This window comes from Talpa europaea (genome assembly GCF_964194135.1).
Source record: "Talpa europaea genome assembly, chromosome: 7".
Taxonomy (NCBI): Eukaryota; Metazoa; Chordata; class Mammalia; order Eulipotyphla; family Talpidae; genus Talpa; species Talpa europaea.
The window spans coordinates 105,114,228-105,131,825 of NC_140074.1; the positions used below are offsets into that span (position 1 = coordinate 105,114,228).

The 17,598-nt window shown below is 39.1% G+C and overlaps 1 protein-coding gene across 2 annotated transcripts in view; it reads right to left on the reverse strand.

Moving 5' to 3' along the window:
* Positions 1-6,150: 6,150 nt before the first annotated feature.
* Positions 6,151-17,598, reverse strand: part of AUH (AU RNA binding methylglutaconyl-CoA hydratase) — a gene marked incomplete at both ends in the record, with an annotated part of 115,484 nt that continues 104,036 nt past the window's right edge. For both annotated transcript variants that reach the window (XM_084239395.1, XM_084239396.1), the window contains 3 exons: positions 6,151-6,228; positions 8,979-9,026; positions 10,229-10,279. In XM_084239395.1, coding sequence (XP_084095521.1) covers positions 6,151-6,228; positions 8,979-9,026; positions 10,229-10,279 — 177 coding nt within the window. The remainder of the gene's footprint in view (positions 6,229-8,978; positions 9,027-10,228; positions 10,280-17,598) is intronic.

Genomic DNA, 17,598 nt, shown 5'->3' on the forward strand with positions numbered 1-17,598 from the left:
CACTCTGGACCTGAATTCGGGAACCAGTACAGGGGAGGTGTCAGGATACACACACACCTCCCCCACTATACTTTCTTGCAAGGGTGTTTAATTTACTGTCACAAGTCACACATACATTCCCACAAAGACCAGAGGCAAAGAAAACTACCTCTTTATGTAGCATGGCATTCTGCAGGGAGCCCATGGGGAGCCTCCGAGGGGGCTAAGAATAGCTCTCAATGTTACCTCTCCAATAATTAGAATGTGTGTCCACTAAGTCAGATGTGGACTGTCTTTCCCTGTCTTCAATGGCATGTCACACATTACTTGTGCTGGAATTTTTAAAGCACTCAAGTTACAGCTACTTGTGAGAAAGTTCTAGGCTCTTAAAAACTGTGTCTCAGAAGTGTTACTAGCCAGCTCAAAAGAAATGTTACTCACTGCAGGAGCACCTACAAGAAGTCTACATTTCTTGCTAGACAAAACCCTCTTCACTTTGCAAAGGCACAAAGGATTCATTCCACATGTTCAGAGGCTGAAAGTGAAAGTGACTGACTGTTTTTGAAAAGGTCAAGAAAGAGCACTTGCCCATTTTCAAATTCCTCTAAAACCTTTTCCTGTGAACATTACCTCTAAGGGAATGTCGCCCTGGGCTGACACAGTGCCTGCCTTTTGACGACTCCTCTCCAGAGTGTTCTGTGAAATGTGCTCACAAGAGACTGCATTTAGAGGATGTTTCCAGACAGTCTTTGAAATGCATTAGGACTGAACTTTTGCAGTGAGATGTAGAGACTGACCCCCCCAACCCCCCAGTCAGGGGCCTGGATCCTGCATCAGGCCCTCTGTGCTTTGCTGCAGCCATGTGAGTCAGTAGAAAAATGGGCTGTTTTTCTCAGGGTCATCTGCCCATGCAACCCTCAACACTAGAACTGAAAACATGGCATTCAGATATGAGGAGGTCTTTTCTTAAAACAGTGAAAAACTACTGCCTATGGGTTATCCCAAGGGCCAAGGTGGTTATTAACCAGATCCACCTTGGGGGAACTAGCCATTTTCTGTGCCTCTGCAGACACCCCACCAGGGCAGCACTTGCAGATGGCACCTTTATCTCACATGAAGGGGTGGGTCTGGTTGCCTAGGGGACAGCATTGTCCTCAGCGCCCCTGGCATTCCTATTTCCTGCTTGGACCTCAGGCAGAGAAAGCTTGTGGGCCTGGGAGCATCTAAGAAGCTTCACCTGCTGACTTCATCCTGGAGGCTGTGTCTGGACCAAGAGAGCTGGGAGCAGAGTGTTGCTGGCTCTTCCCTGGCAGCCTCAAAGGTCCCAGTTTCACGTGACAGATGTTGAAAGCTGCAGGGTTTCTCTGAAGGGCTCTCCCAGCATGCGTGGCTCAGTTTCCTGAACAGATCCCCTTCATGTCCCAGGTTTCTCCTGAAACAAATACAACTGCACTTCCTCACCTGCATATGATGACTGGCCTGGGTGAAAGGTCTCCTACAGACACACTCACGTGCCTCCACTGTGATGACCTGGATTCCGCTGCAGGCAAAGCAGCAGGCTAGATGGGAAGAGGTGCTGTGCCCAATGTCACATCACTGGTTTTGGAAAAGCTGAAACTTGGCCAAAGAACTTATGCGTGCTTTCCAGAATAGCACAGAGCAAATACATGATCACTTGAGAGCTGAATACAATACTTGAGATAAGTGTGACTGCAGCCTGGCCACGCTTACCCAGAAGCCGGGGGCACCCTGGCCCACTCGTGCTTCCTTTTGTTGGGGATTGCTGCCAAACCACAAGTCCTCAGACACACTCTAGGGGTGTGGGGTGGGTGGTTTAGGGGAGCTGAGAAGCAAGGCTTACACCCTGCCCATGATTAACCGTATCTTCATAGATTTGGTGCACGGCTAGTGGCCACCTCGACAACTCTGGTCCCTCAGGTTGCAGTGATTACACATGGGGGCTTGCACACAGAACCCCACTCTCCATCAGTCTCTTAAACTATAAGCTGACAAACTTGTTTCCCAAGGCTTTTGAGTACTGGAAGTGAAAATGCTGGTAAAGTGGGCCTCCCCCTGTGGCGCAGCGGGTTGCGCGCAGGGCTGTGAAACTGTCCGCAGCCTCTCCAGCGCGGGTTCGATTCCCAGCCAGCCAGGGAACATCCCACACAGCACGGCAGACCTCTCCTGTCCCACCCGCTACTCCCCTCAGCAGTGTACTTGGGTCCTTCTGCCTGCTCTACTACCCGCTCTGTCTCTGGTGAATCCTCTCACCCGCCCGCACCTCTGGCCTGTACCTCAGCTCTTGAATAAAAATAAATAAATCTTAAAAAAAATTTTAAATAAAAAGAAATTATTAATTAAAAAGAAAAAAAGAAAATGCAGGTAAAGTGCCTGGTTTAGATGAAGCGCTGAGCAGGCGTCCCTGTCACATGTGCGCCTCCTGGCATCAGGCCATGGGATCAGTACACTTTCAGTCTTTTCCAGTTGTAGAAAATTGTTGATCCAATCAAGGCAACAAAGCTGACACATCCGAATCAATAGCCTCAGTCATGCCAGACAGGCTAACAGGTCACAGGCTCAATTCCCAACCCCACCACCAGCCTATGGTCCACAGACTGCAGTCTCCTGCTCGGGCCAGCAGTGGACAGTGCCTCTCTGCCCAGGGTGCTGTGAACATTGAGGACAACAGCACAGGGGCACCTGGCAGCATTAGGACTTCGTGACTGCCATCATCACCAGTGTAACAAAACCCAGCCCCAATTCACTCAGCCTACACATATCAGTATCTTTAATGACCTTGTCAAAAGTCTCCTGGAATCAAAACATACCGTATACTAGATTTTCTCTATGAAGGGAGTGACCCACTGGGGCTAAAAGTCCCTCCCTTGCTGCCCCCAGAACTGTCAGCTTCCTTCCTGCCCTTCTCCCACCTGACCACATTAAGCTCACACCACACCATGTTCCACGACGAACCTGACCTCGCTGGAGGTATAGGACGTGGTCTGTCCATTTCCCCGTCAGGAGCCTAGTTCTCTCCCTGAGAATTTGTCTGAAAAGAAAAAAAAACACACAAAAGCAAAACTCTGCACACCAAATGATTGCAGATTGGGAGCTGGCGATCCAGGGGCAGCTGGATTCTGGGAGGATCCAAAGAAGGAAAACTATGAAAATCCAAAAACAGGAACTTGAAACTGTTTTCAGGGCTGGAGACCTGACCCATAGGTATTTTGAACAAAGGGTGGATCCCCTTGCTGCCCACAATGGCCCCAATCACAGTCTGTAGCCTATTTGCTAGATGCAAAAAAGTGGTTCCGATTTTGCCCAAATATAGGTAACTTTAAAATGCTGCGTTTTCTATTTTGTGACATGTGCATTCTTGAATAATTTCTGACTGTTTTGATAGTCCAATAACTGCTGACACACGTTAATTAATATTTAACTAGGTGGATAGACAAATATAACAGCATGATTAAATATTAAAAAACATTTGCCTGCCAGGATTCTGGACCACCAATAAGAGCAAATGCAGGCGCCTATCGCCAGAAGAGTTAAGGTCAAGTGAGGAAAAGGGTCAATGCCCAGCCCACTGCAAGGCCATACAACAAACGTGTATTTTCTGTTAAGTGTGGCACCCAAGCAATACACTCCATTATGCCCAGCCAGCATACAAAGCACGCTGTTGAGTGCTGTCAGCAAAGTAACACTTTGTGACAGCCAATTTGTTGACAGCTAGAAAAGGGAAAGGGGTGGGGGTGGAGAAGCACTAGATTGACAGAAAACCAGGTCTATTTTTTATTGACAACAGCACACAGTGGAAATGATCCTTTAAATCACAGGAGTCACAGAAAACCTGCCTCTTATTTTGGCCATTAATAAAATCTTGTCTCACACTCAGAAGTCATTTGGAGATAGTTTTCTTTTAGAGATGTTTGAAATCAATGAGCACTAAAGCACTCCAAGACCAGTAGGTTTCCTGCTCCGAGATGTAGTGCATTTCCTGCAGTGAAATGTGTGCCCTGAATGGTCACGTGCCCGGTTACTCGTCCTCCAATTCTTCTCTGGCTTAATCTGAACATACTGACAAATCTACTGCCTCTCCAACTTGGGTCAGCTTCTGAAGGCATTTCACATGAGTATGCAAAAACACGCAAGGGCTGGAAAACAGGAGCTACTCCCCACCGCCCCAAGAATCTAGTCCCTGCACCGGAGTCTGGAAATGTGCACTGTTGAAGAGAATGCCCAGGGAAAGGCAGACCTCTACACAGACAATCAGGCACACCCTTTTATCTCGCTATAATTTATTTATAATTTATTAAGTCTATAATATCTGAGTCATATGGAATGATGTCCTCACTTGCAGGTACACTCCAGTGACGATCAGAGCTTGTTAGGAAACTAAATGGCTCTTCATCAGCAACAGACTATGAATCCAAGTTTAGGAGACACAAGTCACTCAGATATTCTTAATTTTTTTTCCATCAACATAACTATTTCCTACTCGGTTAAAATGGAATGGGATTTGAACATGGATTGGACAGGACAAAATGGCCTTGAAACCTTTAAAGGACTAAGAAAACAAGGAGGAACTCTTTAATTGCAAATCATCCTGTGTGATATGAACAGCACAAGTTTTCAGTAAACAAAGTGTACATGCCACCAGTTGTGGTTGCACAAGAGCTGAATATAAATTCTAGTAAGCCCCTTTTATCTGATGCTGATCAGCTAAGCCCAGATCTGCAGTCTCAGCACTGCTGGTGACAAAGCAGAGTGCTCCCCTCTTGGGAGGTGTGTCCACCTGACACCAGTTGACTGCAAGTCCACACTTGCCTCTCAAGATTTTCAGAATTGAGATTGAGAGTTCAATTTCCTAAATTTAAAAAAAAAAAAGTTTCCGTGATTCTTAAAAATTCAGTCTAAAGGCTTTCTAAGAGCAATGAAGGCATAGTGCTGACATGGGAACTCACAGAACAGGCAATCACACATGCATATGCCAAATTTGACTTCACTGTGACAGCAGCAAGGCTCATGGTCCAGTATAGCACTACTGGGACTGGCAAATACTGCGGTGGAGGTCCTAGAAAAGAGCAGCTTTTCTAGCGCACCAAGTTCCACCCTCAGACACACCTCAGAAAGCAGCGTGGTTTGATAGTGAACAGAAATAAAACCAGCCCAAACCCACTGAAAGCCACATTCTCATTCACACACACCTTGTCGCCCCTCCCCACAGGGCTAGCTAAACTCAGGTGTGCCTGGCTGCTGCAGCAAGGCACGCTGTATCTGCCTTTCCTTAATGAAGTCAGGAGCAAACAGCGGGAGGAAAAGAAAGCAGAGTGGAGGCCACAATCCCAAGTCATTTCCACATCCAACCTAGGCTGTGACATTTTCTTTCTGAGATGGGTGAGGGGCCATGCCACTTGCCAGATCTCCAACGGATACTAGTCAAGGCCTCCGGTGGCCTCACAGGGCCTCAGTCCCCAGCTATGACTGGATTAATTCGCCACCATCCACATGGTATTCTGGGATTGACTAGGAAGAAGTTTTATCCGACAGAGATAAATGGCATGGAAAGGTGGGTCCTGAAATTCAACAGGCACTGACTGATTCAATTCACAAAGAATGGGGTACAAGAAAAATTTCCAAGTTTTCACTAATTTTATTAATATTTGGTAATTTTCACTCATATATCAATTCCCTTTTCCACTTGAGATGTATGCAAGTGTCCCTGTGCATGTGCATATAATCCTTTAGAGAAACTTTATTTGGTTTAATTTCACATTTTTGGTATATAGAAATAACTTTATTTCTGTATTGCAGCACAGTAGACATACAGTCAATATTATTATCTCCTAAAGTGTGCAATATATAAATTATTCACATTAAAAAATTAAGAACAGAAAGCTTCATATGCAGGAAATATTTAAAAATGTACACCTACTTGAGGGTCTGGTTTTTGACAGTACACACTACGAGCATTATAAATCTGAATGGCTATAACGAGACAAGGGAACAGAGTACAGGCATGGGTCCATTCTGGGTGCTTGCTGTCCCACCCCAGTAATTCGCTCTTCACTTTGGTGGTTGGGGCTCCATGTGTTGAACCATAGAGCAGATCTGAAAGATACCTCCAGAAAAACATGTATTATACTGGCATTTCAGAAATTTCTCTTTCTTCTATTCTCCTTTATAGCGAGGGGGCCTTTTCTCTTTAAAAGCAAGAAGACCTTCAAGTCTGTCTTTCGTTGGAATAGTCTAAGGGAAACAAAATTTTACATTTTTACCAAAAAGAAAAAACAGCTTAAAAGTTAAACAAGCTTCATCTAAGAAAACTATTAAGTAAAATCTAAAAGTTGAAATTTATCAGTCATTGAAAAATTCTAATTATGAGACCAAATTTAACATTCGAACTTCAAATGCCTCTTCTGCATTTCAAACATATTTTAAAAAATAATAGATTTTTAAAGACATATTAAGCTTACAAATAAATGGAATAGAAAAAGTAGAGTCCCATACACTCCTTCAAGCCTCCTACACCCTCTCCTTCCCTTATTAGAAACACCTTGCATTAGTGTGGTACAGATGTTACAAATGATAAATCAATATTGATGCATTAATCTAAGTCCACAGTTTGCAGGAGGGTCCACTGTATAGCATATTCTATGGGTTTTGATGTGCATAATGTCAAGTATTCATCAATACAGGGACAAACAGAATAGCTTCACTTTCCTAACCATCCCCAGTGCTCCACCTCTTCAACCCTGCTCCATGTTCTAGGTGGAATCATACAGTGCATCGCCTTTTAGTCTGAAGCCCTTCACTTAGCAATAGGCATTTAAGGTTCCTTTACATCTTTTCATAGAGTGATAGCTCATTTCCTATTATCACTGAAAAATACTCTATTGTCTGATGTATCACAGCTTATTTGTCCATTTATCTCCTGACAGACATTTTGGCTGCTTCCAAGTTTGGTCATTATGAATAAAGCTGCTATAAACACTGAACTGCAGTTTTTTGTGTGGACATAAGTTTTAAACTCATTCAGTTAATTCATAGCAGCATGACTGTCGAATAATATGTTTTGTAAGAAATAGCCAAATTGTGTGAATTCGTTGTATTTGCTTTCTTAATGACATATACTGTTGCATCTTTTCATATGCTTATTTGCTACTTTAGTGAGGTATCTTCAGATCTACGGCCCACTTTTTCTTATTGCTCAGTTTTAAGTTGTTTGTATATTCTGGAAACAAGGCCTTTCTTTAGCAGATGGATGTTTTGCAAAGATTTTCTCCTAGTATGTGGCTTATCTTGTTCAATGTCTTTGAAGAGTTCATTTTAATGAAGTCAAGCTTACAATTTTTTTTTTTTTTTTAATACATTATGCTTTCAGTGTCCTATCTAAAAAGACACTGCCAAACCCCAGGGCCACCAAGATGTTCTGTGTTATCTTGTAGAAGTTCTATGTCCATGAGAGGCAGCAGTGACAGCCTCTCTTACACTTCTGAGATAGTTAATTTTTATCTTCTCAGTTTTCACCTTGGCTAGCCTGGATAGAAGTTTGCGAATTTTATAGATCTTTACAATGAACCAACTTTTGGTTTTATTGCTTTTTCTCTTCTGCTTACTGTGGATTCATTTTGCTTTTTTGTTTTCGTTTTTAACTTTCATAATCTAGAAACTTATTTTTTTCTTCTTTACTAATATATGCAAGGGATGCTATAAATTTCTAAACATTACTTTTGATGCATTCCCACAAATAAGTTCAGAAGCTGCATTTTCATTTTCATTTAGTTCAAAAATTTTTAATTCCACTTAAGACTTCTTGATACACATGTTTTTTAAAATAACAAGTGTGTTGTTTAATTGCCCAGTATTTTGAATTTTCTACATATCTTTCTATTATTGAATTCTACTTTACTCCCACTGTGGTCTAATAGAATACTTGGTATGATTTCTGTTTTTTACATTTATAACCAAATGTGCTTTTAAAAATTTGCTTCAGGGCCTTCCTGGTGGCACAAGGGGGTAAGACACAACCTATGAAGCTATCCACAGGTACTGCAGCATGAATTCGATTCCTGGCCAGGGAGCTACCCACATGGCGCAGCAGACCTCTCCTGACTCACCTGCTGCTCCCCTCAGCAGTGTATTTCAGTCAATCTGCCTGTTCTGTTCCCCACTCTGTCTCTGGTGAATCCTCTCACCTCCCACACCTCTGGCCTATACTCTGGTTCTTGTATGCATAAATAAATAAATCTTTTTAAAAAAAATTTGCTTCCAAATCTGAAGTTGTCCATTTATAAAGGTTTATAATTTACTTCATGACAGGTGGTGATTTATAAATGCAAACCAGGCATATATTAATGCTACAGACAGTGTTGTTCATTTAAACACGGCCATGCTTAAATGGGAGCAGTATCCAATTTTCAGAAAGAGTAGAATAAAAGTCTTTTGCTACCTTAAATGTCCTAAAACAAAGTTTTATCCTTAAAGAAAAAGAGAGAGAAGAAAAGAGAGGAGGGAGGGAGGCAACTTATTTTTCTACAGAAAACCCTACTAATTTGTACACGAAAAGAAAACTCTGTAACCGAATTAGTGAAATTTCAGTAGAGAGGCTCAGAACATGAGGAAAAGCCACCAAGCCGCTCACACTGAGGGTGCCCACAGGCACAAGTGCCGTTGCCTTCCTTCCACCTACCTGAGCTGCAGAGGGTCCACACCCACACCACAAGATACTGCATGAGCCAGAGAGACAGCTACCACACAAATGGGACTAAAGTATTGAAGAGCATTCTAAATTACATAGACAGGCGTCATTAGTCTGTGGAACTGAATCTGTCATACGAACTAGTAACAAATAGCAGAAACAACTAAGTATCACATGTATTTGATTCTGGCATGGAGACCATCTTCCTCAATGATACAGAATTCATTTGACTTTACAAAGAAGGTAAACATCATCTGGAAGGAGGCATCATCATTGAATTTGTGACTGTTTTACATACCTGAGCATAACAAGCTTCCTCTATGGCTAACCCTGTTACTAAGTCCACCTGAGGATAAAAATATAATACATTTCAGTAGGAATTACTTTTAAAATATGGTATACTTGATATAAACGCAAACTTAATAACCCTATTCCAAAATAAAAGAATCCTCTGAGTAGGTACAACAAAGTCAAAAGTGTGACCAGCACAAGAGACTCTGAAGTCAGGCTGCCTGGACTTAACTTCTACCTGCGCCATTCTGGAGCTGCAAAACCATCGAGAAGTTATTCAACCTCACTGTACTTAGGAGGAGCACCTGAGCAAGAGGCTAGCTGTATACTTACCAAATGCAAGTAGGGTGAGAATTAAATGAATTATAAAATTTATTTACAAGTTTATAAAGTACTTGAGATATAGATATATATATAGTAAGACTGATACACATTGTATTATATATATTGTACATTCTATATTGTAATACATATATATGAACTAACACATAGTAAGAACCATATAAGGTGTTTGTTATTAGCCTAGTAACTTGTACATTTTAAAAACTGCATTTATTGCTAACAAATTCAATTTCCTTTTTAATGCTATAAAGCACAGAAAGATACAGTGACTCTGGGCCTGCAAGAAAGAAGTATCTTTCCTTAAAATTCCCATAATTTAACCAAAATATCACCAATGTAATTAAAAGTCCAATGTAACAGAGTGCTTATATTGCCATCTTGCTCTGTCTATCTGTCCCGTGGCCTGTCCCCTATGGAGACACATCCCCAGGGTAACCCCAGGACACCCTACAGACTTGCCTTGTTTACATGTCTTCTTGCAGAAAGTATCTGCAGAAGATAAAGGTGGAGACCCAGGCTAAGCTCTGAGAAGAATGTTGTTCTCATGTTTTTCTAAGATGATAGTAGTGCTGAGACCACACAGAATGTCTTTTTCTTTTGGTTTTCTATGAAATACCAACTAAAAAAGTCTCAACTCCATGGCAAAAATGATAAGCATTAAGCTTACAAGGCATGAGTGAAATTACCAAATTCTGTAATTATGACACTGAATCAACAACTATAAACAGAATGAAATCAATGATGTTGCTATTGTAAAATCCAACTCTGCAGCTTTCAATTATAGTAGCACTGAAATAACTATATTACAGAACATAAGAAAATAATATAGAATTATTGTGGACTCTAAATATTGCCAATTTAAATGAAGTTTAAACTCCCAATTCCAGGAATAACCTTAAACATTAAGGCACTCACCTCCATCCCTTGATTAATTGCTAGTTTTGCCACTCTCATTGCAACAGGTCCCTACAATTCAAATTAAAGAAAGAGATTTCAGTTATTACTTATGCCAGTTATGTTCTACATCTCAGTGAAATTCAGAAATTCCCATTCCTGGATCCATGGCACAGAAGCAGTAACAACTGTGATGGAAATTTTCTTTTAGGGGTCTTGCAAGGTCTCTCTCTTGCATCAGCCAGTGACTGAGATTCCAAAGGAGACTGTGCTGGCAAAGTTAGTTGCTCTAAGGTGAGCAGGCGGAATGTGTCTAGCAGAGGACTTGCCTTTCTTCACCAAGTCTCCACAGAAGTAGGGAAAAGGAGACAAAGTGCTTGGCACCAATACCACCCCCTTTATTGGTATAATAGAAAGCTAGGGTACAAATGAGGCTGACATTACTGATGAACATGGGGTTCAGACATGTATCTCTCCTCTATGGTTGTCAATAAATGACCCAAATAAAGTCATGCTAATAACGATGTATCTTCTAGAAGTGTTCCCATATCACACAAATGTTTAAAATCTAACAGTCCTGCAGGATGTGTGAGGGTCACTGAGGGAAAAACTGAGTGTCCTCTGTCAGAAGTAAAGTATTATTTTTGTCTTATACAGCCACAATCCACCTGAAGGAATTCAGTTATTTGACCATGTTTTAAATTCTTAAAAATTGTTTATGTGTGATGAATTAGAAATCAAAGCATATTTTAAAGTGTCGTTTGAATTAAAACACAAGTAAGATTCTAATAGGCAATACAAAGCCTCTAACTGAATGAATAAATATGCATGATCGTATAGAAAAATGTCATTTCTCCTGTCAGAGTTTCAATGCTCAACCTAAAGCTATTTAAGAGCTCCTCCTGAGTCCCATGCTGAAACATCTTTTCTAGAGGTTGCAATTCTCTTAGACAAGTATCTTAGTTTGAATTCTACCATTCTCTTTTAAACAATGCTTTTGTGTGAAAATCTTTTCATCCCCAGCTGATCCAGAGACTTTCCATAGGCACACAAGTCTCCAAGTCCCTGGTGAAAATGTAGATGAAGGTTCAGGGGACTGAGGTAGGCCTGGGACTTTGCTTATACACTACTCCGGGATGTGCAGGTTGCCGGTGCATGAACCACACCTTGAGCAGCAGAATTTAACAAACTGGAAAAATGAAAATGCTATTTGATACAATGCATGATTCAATCAGCTTCTCTTCTAAGACATAAAACCAAGGCCTTGTCTTCTGCATACTCATTTTATGGACATTTTCTAGGGTTTTTTTTTTTTTTTTTGAAGAGTAATCATTCAATGACAAAATGAAATTTGCAAAAATAAATATTCCTTAAATTTCATTTTGTAACTTCTGCATGTATTTGTTACACCAATCTTGTTGCAAATGGCAAGATTCATCCTTTTTCAAAAGTGAGTGGTTGAGAATATATGGTACAAATATGTACCATATGTACCACTCATCTGTCTTTGAGCCTTAGGTGCTTTCCATATTCTGGCTATTGTAAACAGTGCTGCAATGAACACAGATATGCATATATCCCTTTGAATTAGTGTCTTATATCCTGTAGGTAAATACGTAGGAGAGGGACTGCTGTATCCTATGGTAGATTGATCTTAATGTTTTGAGAAACAGCCATACTACTTTCCATAAGGTCTGGAAAGACTGCATTTACCCTAAGTGTATAAAAGCTGCTTTTTTCTTACGCCCTCACCAACACCTGTTACTTCTTGTCTATTTTATACGAGCCATTCTCATGGGTGTGAGGTGGTTATCTCATTGTGGTTTTGATTTGCATTTCCTTGATAATAAGTGATGATGAACATGTTTTTGTGTGCCTGTTGGCCACCTATATGTCTTCTTTGGAGAAGTGCCTATTTAACTCTTCTGCCCATTTTTGATTGGGTTATTTGTTTTCTTTTTGTATGAGTTTTCTGTATATTTTGGATATTAGCTCCTTGTCAGATGTATGATATACAAATATATTTTTCCCACTCAGTAGAGTGTCTTTTTGTTTTTATGATAGTTTCTTTTGCTGTGAAGCTTTTTATTATGATACAGTCCCATTTGTTTATTTTTCTTTTGTTTCTCTTGTCATTGGAGTTGTTTCCAAAGACATCCTTGAAGTGAATTTTGCCTATATTTTCTTCTATTTTTTTATGGTTTCAGGAATTACAGACAATTTTTTGTTTAATTTCTGTGTATTCTGTGAGATAGTGGTGTAGTTTCATTCTTTTGCATGTGACAGTCCAATTTTGCAAACTCTGTTTGTTCTGGAACAATTACATAACTTGACTCCTTTTTCCACTGTATAACCTGACACTTTTATCATAAAGTATTTGTCCATATAAGTGTAGGCTTATTTCTGGGCTCTCAATTCTATTCCATTGATCTCTGTGTGTGTTTTTAATTCATAACCATACTGTTTTTTATTACAGCTTTGTAGTATAGTTTGATGTCTGGGAATGTGATAAATCCAGTCTTCTTTTTTTTTGACAGAATTGCTTTGGTATTTGGGATCTTTTGAGGTGCTATGTAAATTTCAGTAATGTTTGTCCTATTTCTTCAAAGAATTCCATTGAAACCTTGATAGGGATTGCACTGAATCTATATATTGCTTTAGGTAATAAGGCCATTTTAATAATGCTAATTCTTTCAATCCAGTAGCAAGGAGTAGCTTTCCATTTCTCTGTCTTCTGTGTCTCTTAGTAATATCTTATAGTTTCCACTGAACAGGTCTTTTATGTCTATAAGGTATTTAATTCTTTGTGATGTAATTGTAAATGGAATTGTTTTATGATTTTGTACTCTTCTAGTACACTGTTGGCATTGTATATAGGAATCCAATTGATTTTTGTATGCTGATTTTGGAGCCCATCACATCACTGCACTGATTTATTTTTTCTAATAGTTTCTTACTGGAGTTTTCAATGTATATAATAATCAAGTATACAAATGACAGTTTTGCTTCTTTTCCAACCTGGATTTCTTTTATATTTTCTTCCTAAGTGGTCTATCCAGGACTCCAATACCATGTGGAATGGTAATAATGAAAGTGGACATCTTTTTATTTGAGCTTTGAGGATAAACTTTACATTTTTCACTACTTAGTATGACGGTAGTTGAGGGTTTGTTATATATGGCCCTTATGCTGAGGTATATTCCTTCTATGCCTTTTTTCCTGAGAGTTTTTTTTTTATCATAAATGAATGCTGAGTCTTGTCAAATGCCATCTCTGTATCTATTAATATGATCTTATGACTTTCATTTTCTATTTTGTGGATGTGATGAATTATACTGATAAGCACATGTTGAACCATCCTTCCCTCACTGAGAGAAACCCCACTTGATCATGATGAGTGATCCTTTTAATGTACTGTTGAATTTGGTTTGCTAAGATTTTTGTTGAGGATGTTTACATCTGTGTTCATCAGGGATATTGGTTTGCAGTTTTCTTTTCCTTTTTTTTTTTTTTTTTTTTTTTTGTGATGTCTGTCTGGTTTTGGTATGGAGTAATGTTAACCACATAAACTATGTTTGGAAAAATTCCTCTTCCTCAATGTTTGGAAGAGTTTGAGAATAGGTCTAGTTAGTCTTGGAAGGTTTGGTAGAACTCACTAGTGAAGCAGTCTGGTCCTAGGTTTCTATTTTTTTAGGAGACTTTTGACTATTGTTTCAATTTCCTTGCTCGTAATTAGTCCATTGAGGTTTTCTATCTCTTCCTGATTCCTGGTTGTATATTTCTAAAAATTTGTCCTTTTCTTCTAGTCAATTTATTGGTACAAAGATATTCATAGTAGGCTAATGATGCTCTGTATTTCTGTTTGTCTGACGTAACTTCTCTTTTGTTTCTGATTCTACCTTTCTTATCTTACTAACCAGGGCTTTGTCCATTTTATTTTTTCGTAGAACTAGTTTCTTATTTCATTGATCTTTTGGACTTTTTGATTTCTCTTTATTTCCACTCTAATTTTTATTATTTCCTCTCTTCTACTGGCTTTGATTTTATCTATTCTTCTTTTACTAGTTCATTAAAGTAGAAGGTTAGATTATTTGAATCTTCCTTGTTTCCTGCCATGGGCCTGTACTGTTAAATACTTTCCTTTTAGTGCTGCTTTTGCTATATCCCATAGATTCTGGTAGCTCATTTTCATTTGTCTCAGGTATTTCTTAATTTATTCTTTGATTTCCTCACTAACCCAAGAGTCATTCAGTAATATGCTATTCATTCTCCACATATTTATGGCTTTCCCACTTTCATTTTGTGGCTGATTTCTAGCTTGATAACATTGTGATCAAGAAAGATACCCGATGTAATTTAAACCCTCGTGAGTTTATTGAGATTCGTTTTGTGACTCAACATGTGGTTTATCCTTAAGAATGTTCCATGTGTACCTGAAAAGAATGTGTATTCACTGATTTTAGGGTGCAATGCCCTATAAATATCTATTAAGTTCACGTGGTCTAATTCCTCACTTAATGCTATTGCTCCCTTATTTATTTTCTGTTGGTTTATCTGTCTATTGATGAAAGTGGAGTGCTGCAGTCCCTCTACTACTGTGTCAATGACCTTTTGGGTTTGTTCATAGTTGCTTTACATATTTTGATGCATATGTGGCGCATATGTGATGAGTGTTATGTCTTTCTGATGTACTGATATTTTAATCATAATATCCATCTCTATCTCGTTATCTTTTTTTAGTTGGATGCCTATTGTATTTGATAAAAGTGTGGTGGTCCCTGCTCTTTTTAGGGTCCCACTTGCTGTATGATTGTTTCCCAACCATCTGCTTTGAGCCTATGTTTATCTCTGGGCTCAGATAGGTCTCCTGGAGACAACAGAATTGGGTTTTGTTTTCTGTGCCTTTTAACAGATGTGTTTAGTACATTTACATTTAGGGAGATTAAAGACATCATGACCTGTAACTGCCTTTTTGTTCCAGTTTGTTCAAATTTTTGTGACTCTTCTTCTCTTTGATTTAGTTAAGAGTGCTCTTTCAACATTTCTTGCAGAGGAGGTCTGACCCCAAAGTTTTATGCCATTTTGTCGTTACACCAACATTTAGTTAAACTGTTACGTCACCTGATTACATGTACACTGAATCTCTGTAGACAGAAATTTCCCTTGTATTTGGGGAAACTATTAATACCAAAGTTAGAACGAGTCTTCCTTACCTACTTTTACTACTTCTTTTAGAGTAATAAAAACCTTTCCTATGTGCTCTCTGTGCTCTTTCCATCATTTCATAGTATAAGGCTCCGTGTTATAGTCTATGAGAAATAAATTACAGAAAATGACAGCTCACATATTAATTGAGACAGATTAAGCAGTATCCACACCAGCAATGTGTCTTAGAATCCATGGAACTGTGATGTTTCATTCCACAGTTCTCAGGACAAGGCGCACCAGGCAAACCTGGGCCTTTACGTTTGGCAACAAAGAACTCCAAGAATACCTTTTGAAATTGGATGCAAACCTCTAAACAAATATGAAGGGAACATGTATTTTTCTGGATAGAGATGCCAAAAGGATCCCTGGTCCAAAAAATAGGTTATGGATCCTGTGTGAATTAAGTGACTCTGAGTTAGTGAACAAGTTATTTTAACTCCTGAAATGATTAGGCCACAAAACTTGAAACTCCATGCAGGATTAAGATAGAATGAAAGAATATTTTTCCCTCTCAAGTTAAAATCTTTTAATCCAGAAGATGACCTGTGTGGAAATAAATGAAAACCACCCAAATGATGTAAGCAAATCCTATTAATTAAAATCTTGCTGTAGCAAGGGAGTTAGGCACCATTACTTGTGGCTGGCAGAGATTCAAAGAGGTTATGCAGAACTTTACATTGGTTGCTGCAGTCAGGTGTTCTATTGGGTTGAGTATTCTATTGTCCTCTATAGTGTGGCCATTATTCATTTGCATATTCAATTCACACCTGCACATCTCTGAGATGAACCTTTTCACAGAGATGCTGAAAAACATCCATAAAGAATAGTTTCAGTGAGACTACAAGTACATTTGGTAGAATGCCAGAATCCTCTGCCCTTGGGAGGATGCATTACTTGAAAAATGCAGATGCTAAAAGGGTGGAACTCCATGATAGTTATTCTTGGCTACCTGGCATTTTCCACAGACTTTCCCCATTATACAAATCATACAATAGAAGCAAAGGGAGTGAAGAAAGGACGGACAAGGAAAGAAAAGGTATTAAATTGAAAGCAAGTGTGTTAGCAACCATATTGCTTTGTGACCTGGATCGTGTTTGAAGTATTTTACATCCTAAGATGACAGTTTGGTTTTACATACAGATGTCTGTACAATCAAGTGAGTATTTTCACTTCTACTTTAATTCATGGTAAATTTGAGCTTTCTGCCTCCTAGCCCAGTGACTGACAATCTTTTCCTTAAAGGGCTATATATCATAAATATTTTAAAGCTTTGTGGGTGATAGCATTAAAACTACTCAACCTTGTAATGCCAGTCCAATAATAGTCACAGACGCTACATGAAGAAATGGGCATGATTATTCTAATACAACTCTACTTTTGGATCCCGAAACATAAATTCTATGACATAATTTTCATGCGCTATAAAATGTCTTTCTTTTGACTTTTTCGATCATTACAAATGTGAAAATTACTATGGAAAATAGCATGGAGGTATCTCAAAAAATTAAAAATATAGCTATCATAAGATCCAGCAATCTACTTCTGCAACCAAAAGAGATGAAAAAGGGACCCTAAAGAAATATCTACACTCCTATGTTCACTGTAGACTTAATGACAATAGCCAAGATATGGAACAATCTAAGTGTCCATCAATAGATGAAAGTATAAAGAACATGTGGTATATTAACAATGAAATGTTAGGCATAATAACTGAGGAAATCCTGCTAGTTTGACCCCCTCCCAATATCTTTTAACCCACAATTTCAGAAGAAAGGGACATTTGAAAAATATACCTGAGTTAGAGAACAAAGAAACCCTTAAAACAGGAGTCTTCATCCCCCAAAGCAAAGAAAGTGAAAGAAAAGGTAAACAGCTGGGACTACATCAAACAAAAAAGCTTCTATACAGCAAAAGAGACATTAACCAAAACAAAGAGACACCCCACTGACTGGAAGAAAAATTTTGCTAAAACTGCTAAGGGACTGATCACAAAGCTCTACAAAGAACTCACACAGCTCAACAAAAAACAAAGTAAATAATCCTGTCAAAAACTGGCCAGAAGGACTAAAAAGACACTTTTCCAAAGAGGAAATGCAAATGGTCAACAGGTATATGAAAAAATGTTCACCATCCCTTATAATCAGGGAAATGTAAATCAAAACCACAATGAAATACCACTTTAC